Raw genomic sequence first — 20,690 nt, forward strand, 5'->3', positions numbered from 1 at the left:
GGTGACTAGGAATGTGGATGAGGGTAGCGCAGTGGATGTTGTCTATATGGACTTCAGTAAGTCCTTCGATAAGGTACCACATGGAAGGTTAGTTAGGAAGGTGCAGTCTTTAGGTATAAATTTTAAGATAGTCAAATGAGGTGTAGATAATGTTATTGCCAGATGTCTGTCAAGGTGTTAAAATTGATTGTGTATAAAAATACTTTCAAAATTGAATTACTGTATTATAACGTGCTATATATTGTATATTGTTATCTCTTTAGTGATTTTTAACACAGTTTTGTTTTAACTGAATTTTAACTCAAGAGTTAAAACTCCCTTTAAAGGGGGACAGAGTATTTTGAGGTGGTTTGTAAGGAATTGCTAGAGTAGCTTGCACACACACATTTTAAAACACAGAATTTTTGCAGAACTTTTGCAGAGTGCTCTTTGCAGAGGAGCAACAAAGTAGCAACATACAAGAGCTTACCTGGGAGAGCATGTGATTTTTGCAGGCAGAGACAGAACAGCTTTGCTTTCAGAGAGGGAGGGAGTGAGAGAGGAGACACAGAAATCAGTTCCAGAGGGACAAGCTGGCAAACTTTGGAAGGTTGCCTGGTCAAAGGAGAAGACTGACGGTCTGAAAGGTGACCTGAAAGAAAGAGGATCATCTGGAGAACCCTGAAGGGGACAAGTTTCGTCAGCAAGACTGATTGAGAAGGAATCAGTTGCGGATATCCTGGAAAAGGAATCTCTCACCGAAAACCAGCAAGAACCTTCCTGAGTGGTAACCATTTGCCTGTTAAGCTCTAAAGCCTGGTAAACTTTGTTAATGCTAACTTCTGTGCACAGTACAAGAATTGCCTGCAAACAGTGAGATTGGGTTATGTTTTGAAGTTCCAAAGAACTTTTAAAATCTTAAATATACATTACACACACCTGCGCTTAGTATTGGGGGGGGGGGGGTTTAAGTAATTAGGTAGGTTAAGTAAGTAGGTTAAGCAATAAGTTAAAGTTTAATTTTGTTTTCTTGTTCAAATATAATTAAAAACTACTTTTGTTTAAGTAACTCTGTGTTGTGGTGCATATCTATTGCTGCTGGTTTTTGGGGTCCTCTGGACTCCGTAACAATAGAATACACAGTGTTGGCACTGGGGAGGGGGGAGACATTCGTGGACATTGCCTGCCCAAACGAGGTCTTGTGTCACCCCTTACCCACGCCCGCAGGCCAAGCCTTTGAAAACCTTTTAATTAAATTATATTTATCATATTAAAATTTACCTTTTTGTTAAATGAAATTAAATGAAATAAAAACAAAAACAGGAAAAGAAATTTACATATGCTCGTGGAAGGTGCATATGCATGTGACATCATACCAGAACTTATGTCAGGCACTTATGTCAGGATTGTGAGCAGTATGCCCACTGGATTTAAAACTGAAGAAAGAGTGTTTTACCGTCCTCCATTGCAAATCATCTGTTAAAAAAAGATACACAATGGAGCTCTTCTAAAGCTTAGTCATGTGTTTAAAGGAGCAGTTTCTATTATTGTCATATAATACTACATTTAGAATGTAACATATATGAGATTCTTTAACTTTGTTAAAGAAGACAGAGAGTCACCACTTTGTCCAGTGCCCCTCACAGAAATGAGGCCCCAGCAAGGAACAAACTTGGTACCCCTGGTTTACAAGACCAGTGCTCAGTTTCATTCACTTTATGATGCGGCTTTCATGATTATTATGCAAAATGTTGAATGATTTTTGAGTCTGTCTGCATTTATTCATTCAGAGTGGAGTATAGAGTTTATTTCAAATGATGTTCTAATGATGCGCACAGTGCAGCGTGCGTGTGAAAGAGAGAAACTTTGTCGCATAATTTTAAATCAGAACTGGTTTGGTGTGTTGGTGGTTGATGGCAAAGTCCTATTGTCAGCAGCTTGTGAGTGCTTACTTTCGAAAATAGTTTATTCCCAACCACAGACACTCGCATGCAGGAGGTCTTTAAACTTCAGGTCCAAGTGCAGAAACCCCAAAATATTGAAAGTAAAAGCAGCTTTTTTTTCTGAGAATTGAGCAATCTTTTACAACAGATTCCAAACAGAAATCCAGCCATATTGACAGGACCAGTAAATGAGGACTGCTGAATAAGACTGAGGGGCATTCAATAACCATAAGCAACCTCAAAGCGAGTGATTAAAGGCTTTAACGACATCTTCACATGCTACTGGCCCGGTTCCAAGGCTTGTATGACGGGAGGGACTAAGACAACTCTGCCTTTATCGGGGAATCTTATGGAGAGCAGTTACAGGGTCAAAGCTTGTACTGTCTTGTAATGTCATGCATGCAATGCCATGTTCCACCACAAAAATGATACTTCCTAAAACCAAAAAAATTCTAAATTTTTAAAACATTAATTGAGTCCATTTTTCTTTATACAGTGATTGCAGTGTTCTCTGCCTTACACAAAGTATAATCTCCCTTGCTTTGTACAGTTTGCAGTCCTAAATAATAGTTGGTCTTGAGAAGGAGTTTAAGACAGACAATAACTTACAAGAACAAAGACAGCCATTTTTATATCACTTCCAAGGCTTTAATAATCTTTCTGTTTTCTCTGTGATCCCAACCCCAAATTGAGAATGGCTGCTCTCTAGGGAAGTTGTTAATCTGCCCAGGCTAGGCCTCCAGGCAAAAAGTTAAAAATAACTGCAGGTGCTGAAAGCCCGGGGTGAAAACAGAAACAATGAAAATACTCAACAGGTCAGGCAGAGCCCATGGAAAGAGAATAACAGTTAACATTTCAAGACCCAGGCCCTTCATCAATGCTGCCAAATCATTATTACTTAATTAATCAAATCAAGTTTTTATGAATAAGTCAGAGACTGTTATAATCTACAGAAAGCCCTGCCATTTTTTGCCAGCTTCATCTCCGGTTCTTCTCCATGGTGAATATCTGACTTACTGTGAATTTCCAGCATTTTGTTTTTTTTTAATTTTAGATGTGGAATGTTAACCCAGTTTACCTCTCCACAAATGCAGCCTGATCTGCTGAGTCATTTAACCGAGCCTGCCTGCCTTACTGCTCGCAATTCTCCTGGTATTCAGCATGGAATTTGGCACAAGGAATAAATTTATAATTGGATACATTTGAACAAAAAGGAAGTTTTCCTCTAATGAATGAAGTGTTAATTTCAGGACTTAGACCTTGTTTTCTCTCTCTCTCTCTCTCTCTCTCTCTCTCTCTCGCTCTCTCTCTCTCTCTCTCTCGCTCTCTCTAATCCATTTTGTTTTTAAATTGCAAATGCTGGAAAGAATGGAAAATGCAGCTGACCAGGTAGTACCTGTGGGTAAAAACAAAGTCAGTTGATGAGGAAGTGAAGGAAAAATGACATCTTGTTAATGAATCTGCTTTATCTAAATTATCAAGTTTGGAAAAGTCACTAAATGACCAATAACTGGTCTTACTTTGCCACAAAACAAAGCTCTTTCCAGCTTTGCCACATTTCACAAAATGTGCCAAGATTGCGCGCCTACGATCGAGACTGGACCTGAGTTCGAATCCCACACTGTCTGTAAGGAGTTTGTACGTTCTCCCCATTTCCTCTGGGGGCTCCGGTTTCCCCACCCTTCAAAAGTGTACTGGGGGTGTAGGTTAATGGGGTGTAAATTAGGCAGAATGGACTCATAAGGTTGAATTGCCCTGTTACAGTGCAGTATTTTAAATTTTGAAAAATTTTACAGTATTGGCTACATTTGTGAACTGCAGCCGGAGTTCGGAATGACTGTAATTCTATATATCCTGACAAGCTGAACTACACATATTCAAACTCACACAGGTGACATGATACAATGATGAATTCCCTCCAGGGAAATGGAACCACTAGTTTCATTTGCTCGCAATGTTTCCAGCAGCATCCCTGGTACCTGTGGTTTTTGAAGGCTGTGTCCCCTCTCCCCAAGGTAGTCAGTTGGTGACTATCATTGGCTTGAAATATCCTCAGACCAAAAACGTTGTCAATTAAAAGCAGCAAGAACACATCAAACCATTTTCGAAGGTAAAACCGATAAGGCAGGGCTTATATTTGATATATTTACTCGTGTGCTTTCCAGGCAAGGAGGATACATATTTAACAATAAAGCAAACATAAATAACCTTAATTAAATGTTTTGTCTTCTTGCAGGACTAACATGTAGGTTCTACCTGATTCACATCTTTTACGAAGATGAAAGATTTGATGACTTTTGCTAACTCTCTGTACCTCATTGCATAAAAATAGGGACCCAGGGCCTTTGGGGCCATCATTATTACATTAGACATGGTCCAAGTGATGAAGAAAGCTGTTTCAAACCTAATAATGCCACAATAATATAAAATCCTTTCTATTGCCATCAGTAATATTGAACTAAAATACAAAAAGAAGAGAACAGAGTGCATTAGAAAGGTGAGTCTTGCCCTGGAGGTAAAGCCTCTCCATATCCCGGAATTCCTCGTCTTCCAGTACAACATGAAGTAGCAGCTCAGCAGCAAACAGATGCATGACAGCAAGAGGAGAATGATCAGACCATAAAAAAGCTGAGCAAAGACAGTGCCATGTGGAACTTTGAGGAAAATATAGTCCACCTCGCACACTCTCACCTTGCAAAATGGGGACTGTTGCATCGTGATCATTACAGCAGTGCAGACAAACTGGGGCATAGCACCCAAGACCCACAAAAGGATGATGAATCTGACTGTCCTGGAGGGAGGAAGCAGTGTGATATAATGCAGAGGCCAGTTGACAGCTAAGTAGGTGTCTATTACCATGGCTGTAATTGACATAATCCCACAGCAACATGTGGCCGTCAGAATAAAAAGCAGCAGTTCACACAGCACCTTGGGAGAGCTCAGCGGGAAAGCATTACACAGCTGGATGCAGAAGTTCGTCGCCAAGTAAATTAAATCGCAGACTAAAGAGTTGCTAAGCAGCAGGTATCTGGATTCTTGGCGGAGATTGGTTCTGGTGAAAATGGCGAGCAAAATCAGGGGGCTAACCAGCAAAGATGCAAAGAAGAAGATTCCTCCAAGGATGATGATAAGCCGGCTTTGACCCTGGAATAAAGCCTGAATCCACTGCACGTAGACTTCTGCAAATGATCTGGAGACAAATGTAGAGTTTGGGATCTCTCTTGCTGATCCATTGGAGTAGAAACGAAAAGAGTATTTGGCAAGTGAAGCCATCCTGTTGTATTTAGAAAAGGTTCACAAACATCATCCTCTTGGAAGAGGGGAAGAGTCCCAGCTAGAATCTCGGCTTTCAATATTTTTCTCAGATCTTAACCTCTTGGAAACAATTAATTAAGACCCAAACTCTCTTCCAGTTAAAGGATAAGTATGGAGAACACTTCACCTCTGCTGCCTTGCACCCGGACTCCAGATCCCTTATTTCCTGTGCACTCGTGCCATGACCGCACCGTCTCCCAAGTTTAATGAGTTCTGGAACGTTATTCCTCTCTGCCTCGCTTGAAACTTCAGATCAAGTGTAGCTCACCAAATCCGCATAACACATTCTTTTTGCATTTGGGAACATGGTATGAACAGATGGCGTGGTCAAACAAAGCCAAATCACTGGATCGCTGCTAATGAACACATTCCATTTCTCCTAATGGGCTACATAAATTATGGCAGGGGAGGGGGGAGCAGGACATCAACAGATTATCTGTTTAGTTAACAATGATTTACTAGGCTGGCGGCAAAACTCTGGATGTCAAACTGCATGAGTTTTTCAAGCTTTGTTGGGACCAAGGAAAACTGCCTCAGGACCTTCGTGATGCCGTCATCATCACCCTGTACAAAAACAAAGGCGAGAAATCAGACTGCTCAAACTACAGGGGAATCACGCTGCTCTCCATTGCAGGCAAAATCTTCGCTAGGATTCTCCAAAATAGATTAATACCTAGTGTCACCAAGAATATTCTCCCAGAATCACAGTGCGGCTTTTGCGCAAACAGAGGAACTACTGACATGGTCTTTGCCCTCAGACAGCTCTAAAAAAAGTGCAGAGAACAAAACAAAGAACTCTACATCACCTTTGTTGATCTCACCAAAGCTTTCGACACCATGAGTAGGAAAGGGCTTTGGCAAATACTAGAGCGCCTCGGATGCCCCCCAAAGTTCCTCAATATGGTTATCCAACTGCACGAAAACCAACAAGGTCGGGTCAGATACAGCAATGAGCTCTCTGAACCCTTCTCCATTAACAATGGCGTGAAGCAAGGCTGCGTTCTCGCACCAACCCTCTTCTCAATCTTCTTCAGCATGATGCTGAACCAAGCCATGAAAGACCTCATCAATGAAGACGCTGTTTACATCCGGTACCGCACGGATGGCAGTCCCTTCAATCTGAGGCGCCTGCAAGCTCACACCAAGACACAAGAGAAACTTGTCCGTGAACTACTCTTTGCAGACGATACCGCTTTAGTTGCCTATTCAGAGCCAGCTCTTCAGCGCTTGACATCCTGTTTTGCGGAAACTGCCAAAATGTTTGGCCTGGAAGTCAGCCTGAAGAAAACTGAGGTCCTCCATCAGCCAGCTCCCCACCATGACTACCAGCCCCCCCACATCTCCATCGGGCACACAAAACTCAAAACGGTCAACCAGTTTACCTATCTCGGCTGCACCATTTCATCAGATGCAAGGATCGACAACGAGATAGACAACAGACTCACCAAGGCAAAAAGCGCCTTTGGAAGACTACACAAAAGAGTCTGGAAAAACAACCAACTGAAAAACCTCACAAAGATAAGCGTATACAGAGCCGTTGTCATACCCACACTCCTGTTCGGCTCCAAATCATGGGTCCTCTACCGGCATCACCTACGGCTCCTAGAACGCTTCCACCAGCGTTGTCTCCGCTCCATCCTCAACATCCATTGGAGCGACTTCATCCCTAACATCGAAGTACTCGAGATGGCAGAGGCCGACAGCATCGAGTCCACGCTGCTGAAGATCCAGCTGCGCTGGGTGGGTCACGTCTCCAGAATGGAGGACCATCGCCTTCCCAAGATCGTGTTATATGGCGAGCTCTCCACTGGCCACTGTGACAGAGCAGCACCAAAGAAGAGGTACAAGGACTGCCTAAAGAAATCTCTTGGTGCCTGCCACATTGACCACCGCCAGTGGGCTGATATCGCCTCAAACCGTACATCTTGGCGCCTCACAGTTCGGCGGGCAGCAACCTCCTTTGAAGAAGACCGCAGAGCCCACCTCACTGACAAAAGACAAAGGAGGAAAAACCCAACACCCAACCCCAACCAACCAATTTTCCCCTGCAACCGCTGCAACCGTGTCTGCCTGTCCCGCATCGGACTTGTCAGCCACAAACGAGCCTGCAGCTGATGTGGACATTTACCCCCTCCATAAATCTTCGTCCGCGAAGCCAAGCCAAAGAAGAAGAATTGTTAGCTTATTCTGAGAATGATGAAAAAAAATCCTTTGAACCCCTCCTTTGCCACACCATCACATTTTTACATTGTTATGAGTCAGGCAGCATCTGTGGAAAGAGAAACAGCATTTCAGGTTCAAGACCTGTTTTGCCACAGACACTGCCTGACCTGCTAGGTGTTTCCAGCACTTTTTAATATTACATATTCCAGCATCATTCGCATGTTTGATTTCCAATTACCAAATATAGTTGTGTAAGCATTGATCCCATCTAATAGATCCTCCCCCCTCCCGTCCAAACACGGATACTTGCCCTGACTGCCCGTCCATCTGACCTCTCAATGCCCCTACCGTAGACTCTTGCCCCAGACAGCCCTTTTACCAGCGCACCCAATGCCTCGACCACAGACCCTCGACCCGGATTCCCGAACACCAGAGCTCCCTACACCTGACCACAGACTCTCTCCTAGGCCCCAGCCACCCACCCGTCCAAGCTCCCCATGTCTTGAACAATGCAGGTTCTTACTGTCGTCAAAAGCAGTACCCCCACCCCCACCCCAAATTTGACCTGAAAACTTGGTTCCCAAACCTTGACTATTACCCAAGTCACCTTTATTTGTTGTCATACCATAACGACTAAGGCAATGCACCGTAAAGAAGAGATAGTGTTTCTCCAGGGCCATGGAGCAGATTTACATAAATAAGAGTTCAATATTAAGTCATAATACAATAAAAATCCATGATATACTAGTCCATGTATGTTCTCAGAATTCAGGAGCCTGATGGCTTGGGAAGGTAAGTGTCAAAATGCTATGGTATCTCGTACCAGATGGCAGAAGGGAGAACAGTTTACATGAGGGGTGTTTGGAGTCCTTCACAATGTTATTTGCCTTCCACATGCATCAAGTCTTGTAGATGTTCGTCATGGTAGGAAGAGAGTCCCCCTGATCACCACTGACTTCACTATCCTCTGCATTTTTTCTGGTCTGAGGTGGTACAGCTTCCAAATCAGGAATTGATGCAGTTGCACAGGATGGTCTCAATACGTCCTCTGTGGAATGTAGTGAGGATGGAGGGTGGGAGATAAACTTTCCTCACCCTTCGCAAGAAGTAGAGACGCTGCTGGGCTTTCTTGGCTATGGAACTGGTGTTAAGGGAGATTCTCCGCTAAGTGAACTCCAAGGAACTTGATACTCTTGACATCCTCAACGGTGGAGCCATCAATGATCAGTGGACCATGGTCCCCCTGGACCCACCTAAAGTCGGCAACCATCTCTTCTGTTTTAATAGCGTTCAAATATAGGTTTTTGGCTCTGTACCAGTCCATTAGTGAATTCACCAGTATGTTAGTGAATTTTAGAATTTTTGGCCCTCAAAAATATGACCCATGCTAAGGTCAACCCCCTCCCCCAAAATGTGACCCAAAATATTGGTCCAAAAGCCTCGACTATTAGACAAATATATTGATACGCTCTATCAATGACTCAAAAGACTGAGTGAGGAATGATTGGCTTTAGTACACATTAGATTACAGCCGAAAGAAAGGGGGCAGGGGCAGGTCACAAGGGGAGGGGTTATATGGGGTCAAGTCATTAGTGGGTGGGCCAACCACTTATACACAGAGCAGCAACAGTATATACATATCATCACATATATATATAAACCCAGAGGAACCACACACAGACCTCGGGAAATCATACAAATTTCCTATAGACTGCGCTGGTGAGGACTTTGGAAGAGCAGGGAGTGGAGACACGTCTCTCCCCCATGATGTCCTACTGCCAACAGTGCTGTACAGGCTTTAAATGGCCTGTTAAAGGAGCCAGCCATGGTTTTTTTTTAAAATTAAAGTCCTATGACCATGGAATCTAGATAGCAGCCAAGATGTGTCTGGCAGGGGCCATCAGGGATTGCAAACTCTGGGAGAGCAGCGAACTGATGCCAGGCAGCAGAAACAGGGAAAATAACCCCGTTGAGATGGAGAAACAGAGGAGGTGATCCTAATGATGGCGACATCGGTGGTGGACCAGCTTTGCAGATGAAGGACTCACACTGGCAGTGAGCTGTTGCCAAGTTTCAGGCTGCTGGTGACTTGAGGTCAAAGGACTCGTGCTAGGCTGCGGCCTGCTGCAGACTGGCTCATCAAAACCAGGTATTGGAACTAGGATTCGAGAGAATACTAAGGGCAAGTTTTGTCCTGGGCGGTGAAGGCTTCCTCTGTGGTCTGGATCTGGGCTCAGGTTGCCACTGGTTGATCTGAACTGGAGTCTCGTGTGGCTACAGAAACTATGGGAGTGCTGTAGGTAAATTCATGGACACTCTGCTATCTCTCTTTCTCTGACTGTAAGGGGTGCCAGGCAACGTTAATGCTAATGGTAAATCTTTGTCTGCATCAGGACACATTAAAGACAATTTCATGTAATATATTTCTGTTAAATTACATGACAATAAATAGTATCTTCTTCTCTTTCTCTTTCTTAAATTTTTTATTTTTCACACCATAAATCACATTAGCCATGATATACACTATTTCTTTTTCACACATATACAGTGACTTTTTCTCCCCCCCCCCCCCCTCCCTCCTCCCAAGCCACCCCCCCACCCCCCCCTCTCATCCATTTTAGGTATACAATCTAGGTTGCATTAAGCCAGTCAGACAATGTTGTCATTCAACAAAAATACACCAGAAATTCTACTGAGTCCATTCTTTTCTTTCCTTCTCCTTCCATCAACTTAGGTAATGTTTGTCCCCGGTAGGTTTTCGCTGTTGTATTTAATGTAAGGCTCCTATACTTGTTCGAATATTTCAATATTATTTCTTAACCTATATGTTATTTTTTCTAATGGAATACATTTATTCATTTAAATTTAGTAGTTTCTTCCTTTTAATTTGGTTATGTATTCCATTAATATTTAAAGTCATATAGTTCAGCGTAGCCCTTTTATATTTTGTTTATCTTCTCTTTCCGTTTTTCCATCATTACCTTTCCTCCTTTTCCATTTCTGTTTTCTTATTTTCAACTCTTTATAAGACAACATTCCTACAACATCCAACATTTTCCTTATTCTCCTATTTCTATCTTATTTATCCCCAATCTCCCCTTCCCCTCCTGAGTTGTCCTTTATCCCTTGTCGGACAACCACATCTCCCCTCTCCATTTGGATTTGCGAATCCACTCGCAAGCGTCAACTGATTTTGCAGTGACCGCTATTTCCCCCCACCCCGCCCCCCCCAGAAAAGATTTCACTTTTCATATGTCAAAAAGGTCACTCTTTTAATTCCCTCCTTATTCTCTCTATTCCATTACCTTCCCTTATTAATTCTTGTCTATACTATCTATATTTTCCTCTAAGTACAGATACATTCACGTATGCGCATTGTCTCTATTCACTCTTATACCTCTTTACCCGCATACATATCAATCGTGATCATTTTTACTCTCATTACCCGTCTTCATCCCTCAGTCTATTTTTGTCTTTACCCACATACATATCAATCGTGATCATTTTAACTCTCATTTCCCGTCTTCCTCCCTCAGTCTATTTTTGTAATTGTTCTGCAAATTTTCGTGCTTCTTCTGGATCCGAGAATAGTCTGTTTTGTTGTCCTGGAATAAATATTTTCAATACCGCTGGATGCTTTAGTATAAATTTATACCCTTTCTTCCATAAAATCGCCTTTGCTGTATTGAACTCTTTTCTCTTCTTTAGGAGTTCAAAACTTATATCTGGATAAATGAAGATTTTTTGCCCTTTATACTCCAGTGGTTTGTTGCCCTCTCTTACTTTTTCCATTGTCTTCTCCAGTACCTTTTCTCTTGTAGTATATCTTAGGAATTTTACTACAATAGATCTTGGTTTTTGTTGTGGTTGTGGTTTAGAGGCCAATACTCTATATGCCCTTTCTATTTCCATTTCTTGCTGTAGTTCTGGACATCCTAGGGTCTTAGGGATCCACTCTTTTATAAACTCCCTCATATTCTTGCCTTCTTCATCTTCCTTAAGGCCCACTATCTTTATGTTATTTCTTCTGTTATAATTTTCCATTGTATCTATTTTTTGAGCTAGTAGTTCTTGTGTCTCTTTAGTTTTTTTATTAGATTCCTCCAATTTCTTTTTTAAGTCTTCTACCTCCATTTCTGCTGCTACTGCCGCTCTTCCATCTTGTCCATTTTCTTTCCCATTTCTGTTAAGGTCATCTCTATTTTATTCATTTTCTCTTCTGTGTTGTTTATTCTTTTTCTTAAATCATTAAATTCCTGTGTTTGCCATTCTTTAAATGACTCCATGTATACTTTAATAAGAGAAAGTACCTTCTTTATCTTGCCTTTCTTTTCTTCTTCTATTTCACTGTACTCTTCCTCTTCCTCTTCTTCTTCCTCTGGGTTGGCCATCTGTTGTTTCTTTGTTGCCCTTTCCTTCTCTTCTTTCTTGTTTCCATTGTCTTCTGTGGTCTCTTCTTGCTGCAGGTGTTCTGCAGCTGTCGTTGCTGGCTGTGGAGATCGACTCCCCAGCTGGTCCCCCCTCCCGTCGGTGTGTTTTTTTTCATGCGCGGTTGCGCACTTTTACTCGGCTCAGCGAACCATTTTTGTAGTCCATTATTTACTGACCTGAGGGAGCGGGTTTCTCTCTCCGCAGCGGGCCTCTTCGGACAGGTAAGGCCTTCACCTTTTTCCTCCTTTGTCTTCTCTTCCTCTCTTCTTACCGTTGCTTTCGATTTTTCTTTTTTTGTCGCCATCTTCTTTCCACCTTTATACTCACTTTTCTGTAACTTTTATTTCTGTGTCTTTGTGTTTTCCTTTGTTTTTCCCGACTTTTCTGGAGAGGGCTGGAGTTCACCGTCCGGCCACTACTCCATCACGTGACTCCTCTCTTCTTCTCTTTCTCAATGTTTTCCCCGTTACTGGTGTCCTTTCACTAATGTCCTGTCCCCTGGAGTCTGCAACCCTTTGTTGCTGCACATGACCAGGCAGCTGGACCCTACGGAGCATCATGTGACTCCACTCCCTGCTCTCCCAGGTCCACAGCAATGGCAGCATTGCCATATTGAGTTAATAGAGGTATACAAAATTATGATTGATATAGAGAGAGCAAATGCAAGCAGGCTTTTCCCTCTGCAGTTTGGAGGGATAACAACTAGAGGACATGCTTAAGGGTGAAAGGTGAAAAGTTTAAAGGGAAACATCCCATCTGCATCCACTCTGTCCAGTCCTGCCAGAATTTTATATGTCTCTATGAGATCCCCTCTCAATCTTCTATTCTCCAGCGAGTACAATCCCAATTTGCGCAATCTTTCCTCAAAAGTCATTCCTGCCATTCCAGGTATCCGCCTGGTGAATCGCCTCTGCACTCCCTCCATTGCAAGAACATCCTTCCTTAGATAAGGTGACCAAAACTGCACACAATACTCCAGGTGGGGTCTCACCAAGGCCCTGTACAGCTGCAGTAAGGTATCCTTGTTCCTATACTCAAACCCTCTTGATATGAAGGCCAACACACCATTTGCCTTTTTAACCGCCTGCTGAACCTGCATGCTCGCCTTCAGAGACTGGTGTTCAAGTACCCCTAGGTCTCTCTGCATTTCCCCATCTCTTAATCTATTGCCATTCAAATAGTAATCTGCCCTCCGGTTTGTATTACCAAAGTGGATAACCTCACATTTATCCACATTGTAGTGCATTTGCCATGTATCTGCCCAGTCCCTCAATTTATCCAAATCACATGGAGCTTCCTGACCCCCTCTTCCGTGCACACAACCCCTCCTAGCTTAGTGTCATCTGCAAATTTGGAGATATTACATCCAATCCCCTCATCCAGATCATTAATGTAAATTGTGAACAGCTGGGGTCCCAGTACAGATCCCTGTGGCACCCCACTGGTCACCGCCTGCCACTCAGAAAATGAGCCATTTATCCCAACTCTCTGTCTTCTACCTGCCAGCCAGTTCTCAATCCACATCAGTATTTTGCCCCCAATCCCATGAGCCTTGATTTTGGAAGCCAGTCGTTTATGCGGGACATTATCGAAGACCTTTTGGAAGTCCACGTACACCACATCCACTGTCACCATCTCAAAGAATTCCAATAGATTTGTCAAGCACGATTTACCTTTTGTAAATCCATGTTGACTCCCTCTGATCCCTTCTCTGCTAGTCATATGCTCTGCTATTACATCCTTAATAATGGATTCCATCACTTTGCCCACTACTGATGTAAGGCTCACCGGCCTATAATTCCCCGCTTTTTCTCTACCCCCCTTTTTAAATAGTGGGGTAACATTAGCTACCCTCCAATCCATGGGTACTGATCCTGAGTCTATCGAGTTCTGGAAAATAATTCTTAAAGCATCTGCTATCTGAATGGCCACTTCCTTGAGTACCCTAGGATGTAGATTATCAGGCTCTTGGGATTTATCAGCATTCAATCCCATCAATTTCCCCAAGACCATGTCCTTAGAGATACTGATTTCTTTCAGTTCCTCCCTTGCATTAGTCTCTATGTTTCCCAACATCCTTGGGAGGTTATTTGTATCCTCTCTTGTAAAAACAGAACTAAAGTAAGAATTTAATTGGTCTGCCAATTATCTTCAAGGTCTCCTGACAGTCTGCGACCAACAAAAGACAACTGCATCTCTTGACCTCATGGTGGAAGTTGGATTATATCTACTGATTCATATGTCTTCCTATTCAACTGCATCCTGGGCCCCATAGTGGAATTTAGGTGTGTCTACTAAATATGCATCCTGGGCCTCATAGTGGAATTGAGATTGTCTTGTGATGCAACTGCATCCCTTCTTTCATCCTCCATTACAAATACTGACGCAAAGTATTCATTCAGGACCCCCAAAACCTTCTTCTCCAGGCACACGTTGCCTCCTTTATCCTTTAGTGACCCCACCTTCATTCTTGTCATCCTTCTAGTTATACACATAGAATGCATTGGGATTCTCCTTAATTCTACATGCCAGGGCCTTCTCATACCCACTTTGAGCTAAGTCCTTTTTCAAGTTTCTTCCTGGCTACCATGTAATCCTCATGAGCCTTTCCTGTTTCCTACTTCCTGTATCTAATGTATGTTTCCTTCTTCCTCTTGACCAGCTGCCTCACATGCTTCCCCTTTCCAACTATCTCTTCCCTGTTCTAGTGGGACAAACCTTTCCTGAACCCTGCACAAGTGGTCCCTAAACCTCCTCCATATGACTTTTGTGCTTTCACCCTTGATCATTTGTTTCCAATTTATTCTCGTGAATTCCTGCCTCTTCCTCAGCTAAGCACTTTCCAAGTTTGACTATTTATATCCTTTTCAATAGCTCTGCTGAAGCTAAGGGAGTTGTGGTCTCTTTCACCAAAATGCTCCCCCACCAAGAAGTCCACCACCAGAACCAGATCCAGTGTGGCCTCTCCTCTAGTCGGTCGGTACACAGACTGGTCAGGAATCCTTCTTGGGCACAACTGAAAAGTTCAGCCCCATCTCTCCAAGTCAATAGGTACCAGTCAATATTAGATGTCGGACTCTGGCTTTATCCTACCCTCAATTTAGTCTATGTGTCGTCTGAGTCCAGCGTGCTCGTTGAATGAAGGTATTCGGTTCAACAATCAGTTTATTACACAGCACAAGAATAAAGCTTAACAGAGCTCAGGTTCAGTCGTTAGTTCATAGGTCACCTGCTCAGTGAGCTATTCCCCAAGACTGACTCCTACTGTCCAGTCTCTTCTGTTTATATAGATCAACATTATAACACTGAACAAAAGTTGGCTTTCTTTGCTAGATTCCTTGCATAAAATTTATCTCAAGCAATTTCCTGCTCTGCAGTTATCTAGGATGTAGACCTCCCATCTTAATCCTTAAGGCCAGAACATCCTGTTGGCTTGATCGGAAATCAATTCATACCCCATATATTTCTAATTATTTCTTTGTACTCATCTGGCCATAGCCTTCTGTTCTACTCAAAACCTCCTTATGCCTTAACCTTCCTACTGAATTGGTTTATACATTTCTTTGTCTCCGACATTCTCAGTCATGATACTCTTTGTTCTCATCTGGCCATAGTCTTCTGTTCTACTCAACACCTCCTCATGTCTTAGCATTCCTCCTAGATTGGTTCATACATTTTCTCTCTTTTGTGTTTGGAGACAGCAAATTCTGCAATGTACTATATACTCAGCCAACTTTGCTACATACTGTGGCTGTTACTTAATTGCATTCCTATTTCCCTTAAACAGTCTAATTGAAGTAAATAGTAAATTGTTACATAGTACTGGATTAATGAATACATAATGAATAGTCCATAGGCATATTTTCTATGATTACTTAACCCCTTGGTTCCAACATAGCGAAGTTGAAATTACCCATAACTACAGCCCTGTAGTTCCTGCACCATTCCAAAATCTGCCTGCTTATCTGCTCCTCAGTGTCCCAAGGGCTATTTTGGGCCCTATAGATGACTCCCAGCATGGTGATGGTTCCCTTCCTATTTCTGTCATCCACCCACACTGACTCAGTGGACACTCTCTCTGCAGCAACCTCCTTTTCTATATCTGTGATACTATCCCTGACCAGTGATGCTATTCCCCTTCCCCTCTCTTACCTCCCATTCTATTCCTTTTAAAACACCAAATCCCTATACCTGCATCAGCCAATCCTGCCCCTCCTCCAGCCAAGTCCCTGTAACAGCCACAATGTCATAGTTCCACGTACTGATCCACGCTCCAAGTTCATCCCTTTTATTCCTAATAATCCCCTGCCAAACCTGTTCAAACCCTCCCCAACAGTTCTTGAAAATCTGCCCATCAGGATGTGAGAGATGAGAAAAACTGACATTGCAATATGAACATGAAGAAATGAAGAAAATAAAATTGATACATAAGTAAATGAATGAAGCCAGTGCAAACAACATGAGACATGGATATTAGAAGGCAGGAAGCTGACACTGTCTGAGTAAGATAAGAATCTCCTACACCAGCAAGTTCACTGAATGAAGGAGAGAAGGACAGACAATTGAGAATAGAAGTAGAGTTAGTCTGAATGAGATAAGGGTCCCCAAGCCCCAGATAGAATTAGCAAGGCTTGCATAAATAATTAGAAGACCTTAGATAGTATTAGCAAGTTATACATATATAATTAGTAAGCCATACAACAGATTTTTCAAGTATGCATATTTAACTAGTAAACCCTAGACAAGATTAACGAACCCTGCAGATGAAGGGACTGTAGCCCTGAGAGTCGGGAAGGTGTGAATGGGGACAAGGGCTAGGATGTGAATAAGGACAATGGGAATAATGGCATAAGAAGACACCGACAGGATACCCCCTGGTCCTCCAAGTATACTGAAACTGCACGTAGGCAGGAAGGATTGCCTCTGCCAAACCCATCCGGGGGGGCAGAAGAATGTAAGGGGGAGGGTATTCTGATGCTGAAATTTACTGTATAAAAGTTGGGTGAGCCCCAGTGTATGTGTGTATTCCCAGGGTAAGGGGAAGCACCCAACTTTGCATTGTTGTTGTAATAAATGTTCTTTGTTCTCAATATTTGTCTCGAGCAATTTCTTTAAAGGTACTTCTATTTCTAACAAGGATATTGGTCCCCCTGCAGTAGAGGTCAGGCCTTCCCCAGAGTTCCCAATTATCCACAAATCTGAATCCCTGCCCCTGCACCAAATCTTCAGCACAATGTTCATCTGCCACAACTTCTTATTTCTACCCTCTCTGGTGTGTGGCACAGCCAGCAATCCTGAGATCACCACCCTTGAGGTCCTGCTTTTTAACTTCCTTCCTAACTCCCTATATTCCCTCTTCAGGACCTCATCCCTGCTCTGGTCTTTTATTGGTCCCGAGAGAACCATGATATCTGGCTGCTCACCCTCCCCCTCCAGAATGCTGTGAACTCGATCAGAGACATCCCTGATCCTCGAACCTGGGACTAGGATGAATAATAGTTTGGCACAGACTAGAAAGGTGGAAGGGCCTGTTTCTGCATTGTAGTTTTCTGTGGTTCACTCCCCCAGGGTTAATCCCCCTTCAGTAGTTTGAAAGGCTTCCCCACCAATCTCAGCCACTCAATGCCCGGTAGCTGCAGGATTCTAGGGTGTGGCTTTCCCCAGAAAACCCACTGCAATTCTGGCAGATCATGGAAGTTAAGTAGGTGCAGCTGTAAGGAAATAACGAGTCTCTAATCAAACAGAATCCTTTCCAAGCATGTGTGCAGTAACTGTGCCTGAAACAATGGAGCATCATGTCACCCATCATCCAGGCAGTAAAACTCTGACTCTATAGTGGTTTACAAGTCCAGAGGACCCCAAAACCCAGCAGCAAAAGATATTCACCACGACAAATGGTTACTTAAACAAAAGTTGTTTTTAATTATCTTTAAACATGAAAACAGAATCACACTTTAACTTATTACTATTAATGTAACTTAACCTAACTTTAACCCCCTTCTAATTCTAAGTGCACATGTATGTAATGAGTGTGTAAGTTCAGAAAATTTCTTTGATTCACAGACCAATCTCACTCCTCATTCCTTCAAGTTCATTGGTATCAGACAATTCTTATACTGTGTACAGAATTTAACATTTATAAAGTTCACCAGGCTTTGGTCCTTGAAAGTTAAATGGTTACTGCTCAGAAAGGTTCTTGTCAGTTTTCAGAGATATTTGTTGCTCATTGGATACCCACAACTGATTCCTTCTGATCAGCCACTTTAGCATCTTGCTGAAGAAACTTGCCCCCTCAGGGTTTTCCAAATGATAACCTCTTTATTTCAGATCACCACAGAGTTCCTTTTCTGTTTCCACTATTTCAAGTGAAAAATTATACTGTCAGCTATCTCCTCTTGTATGGACCACAAAAACTTTGACCAGGCTGAACTAAGAACTCACAATCCGTCTTCAAAGTGGTGTTTTTTCCACTAGCTTGCCAGCTTTACATGTTCCAGTCCCATCTGCTGCTGCCAAACTGTAGAACTGTAGAACTGAATTATCTCTCTCTCTCTCTCTCTCTCTCTCTCTCTCTCTCCCACTCAAAGAAAACCACATGACCCTCTTAGAACAGCAAACTGCACTTAGACAGACTGCGGCTCCAGACCTAATCTTCTGAGTTCATTCATCTGTTGCTTTCCAAAACAATAATCCATGACTCCACAGGATGTCCAATCAACACCTACTTGTGAAGTCTCTCCCTCTCCAGGCACTCTTCAAAGTTTGTGCAAAGACACTTGGAGCCTGGACTGTCTGGCTTGAGCAGAGCCCTGGCATTTTAAATGAGATCTGTTTTGGAAGTGTTTGTATGTGACCTAAACTAAAAAAACCTCCTACAATTTATCTCCTTTAAAACATATCTATATACAATATAAAATATAGCATAATCTGTCACAAATAACAAAGATTTTGTAGACAAGATCAGGCTTAAATTTCAAAGTCAATCCCACTGATATAATTAATTGTGAAAGCCCTTGGATTTTTCTTTTTAAAATAAACAACTAAATACTGAGATCAGGTACTTGTTTCCATTCACTATTACTTGCATCGCAAAGGAACTATGAATTGGGCAGAATGAACAGAGAGTTTGCAGCGAGTAGGGAGCTTGTTTATGCTCGGGATCTTAATTACAGACAGGCACGGGTCATGGTATCAAGCAGGCTGAATTAGAGAGATGCCTGGTTTGAAAAATGAATGGGAATCTGAAGCAGATGCTGAGAATATAATGGACAACATCTTTATGTTGCATTTTCAGTAAAACCATTTGGATTCCTTTTGTTTTGAACAGAATACTCGCTGATAACCATTAGCTGTGGCTAATGGTTAAATTCACATTTCTACAGCATGGCACAGTAGGGATAATTGTTAGAGCAACGCTATTACATCGCAAGCAATCTGGGTTCGAATCCCGCGCTCTCTGTACATTCTCCCCATGTCTGTGTGGGTTTTTCCTGGGGGTTCAGGTTTCCTCGCACTGTTTGAAACATATTTTTGGGCAGCATGGGCTCGTGGGCTGAAAGGGCCTGTCACCATGCTCTATGTCTAAATTAAAATAAATTACATTAATTTCTTCGGATCTGGGTAATTCTATCAAAAATTTACTTGGTCATTTCTGTGAACCTGGGTGGGGCCTGGAGTCACATCTAGGCCAGGGCATGCAAGGACAGCAAATTCCCTTCCTTGATTCCCTCCCTTCCTTGGTTCCTTAGTCAACCAGATTTTTAAAAATTACAACTGTAATATTCCCTGATCGATATTATTGTTTATTTGTTATCACGAAGTAAAGATCACAAGAAAAAGGAACAGAAGTTGGCCATTTGGCCCATCGAGTCTGCTCCAAAGCTCCACCCTGATCTAAACTGTTCTCACATCTAGTTCCAAGTTCCAGCCTTTTCCCCATATCCCTTGATACCCTGACTAATTAGATGCCTATCAATCTCACCCTTAAACTCCCCCAATGATCAGGCCTCCATACCTGTATGTGGCAACAAATTCCAAAAATGCATGTCCCTCTGGCTAAAGAAATTTCTCCTTATCTCAGTTTAAAATGGGTATCTTTTCATTCTAAGACTGTACCCTCTTGTTCTGGATTCACCCACCATGTGAAACATTCACATCTACTCTGTCCAATCCTTTCAGCATTCAAAATGTTTCCATGAGATCCCCTCGCGTTCTTCTCTTCTCCAACGAATACAGTCCAAGAGCTGATAAACATTCCTCATATGTTCTTTGCTTTCCAGGTATCATGCTGGTAAATCTTCTCTGTACTCTCTTCAACATCAGCACATCCCTTCAAAAATAAAGGGCCCCAAACTGCTCACAGTTACTCCAAATGAGGTCTCACCAGTGCCCCACGGATCCTCATCAACACCTCTTTACTCTTATATACTATTCCTCTTGAAATGAATCCCAACATAGCATTCGCTTTCTTTACTGCCGATCCAATCTGCCTGGTAACATTTCGGTTATCTTGCACAAGGTAATTATCCTACATTACTAACTGGATCTAAATTCCATGGATTTGAACTCAAATCTTGCGACCAGTAGTCCAGGCCTCTGTCAACTCAAGTCAGTTCAGGTTTATTGTCATCTGATTGCACAAGCACTACCTGACGAAAAAGCATTCACCAGTCCTCGATGCAAAACACACAGCCACACAACCAGTCGTAACAGACACACACACACACACACACACACACACACACACACACACACACACACACACACACACACACACACACACACACACACACACACACACACACACACACACACAGAGGAAAGCAATACATATGCAGGGCAAGTATTCATAGATAAAAA

The 20,690-nt window shown here is 42.6% G+C and overlaps 1 protein-coding gene across 1 annotated transcript; it reads right to left on the reverse strand.

The window, feature by feature from the left end:
- Positions 1-4,160: 4,160 nt before the first annotated feature.
- On the reverse strand, positions 4,161-5,195 carry LOC138743560 (probable G-protein coupled receptor 148). The gene has a single exon (XM_069899063.1). The coding sequence runs from the start codon at positions 5,193-5,195 to the stop codon at positions 4,161-4,163; it is 1,035 nt and encodes a 344-aa protein (XP_069755164.1).
- Positions 5,196-20,690: the final 15,495 nt, after the last annotated feature.

Source organism: Narcine bancroftii, chromosome 9, assembly GCF_036971445.1.
Source record: "Narcine bancroftii isolate sNarBan1 chromosome 9, sNarBan1.hap1, whole genome shotgun sequence".
Lineage (NCBI taxonomy): Eukaryota > Metazoa > Chordata > Chondrichthyes > Torpediniformes > Narcinidae > Narcine > Narcine bancroftii.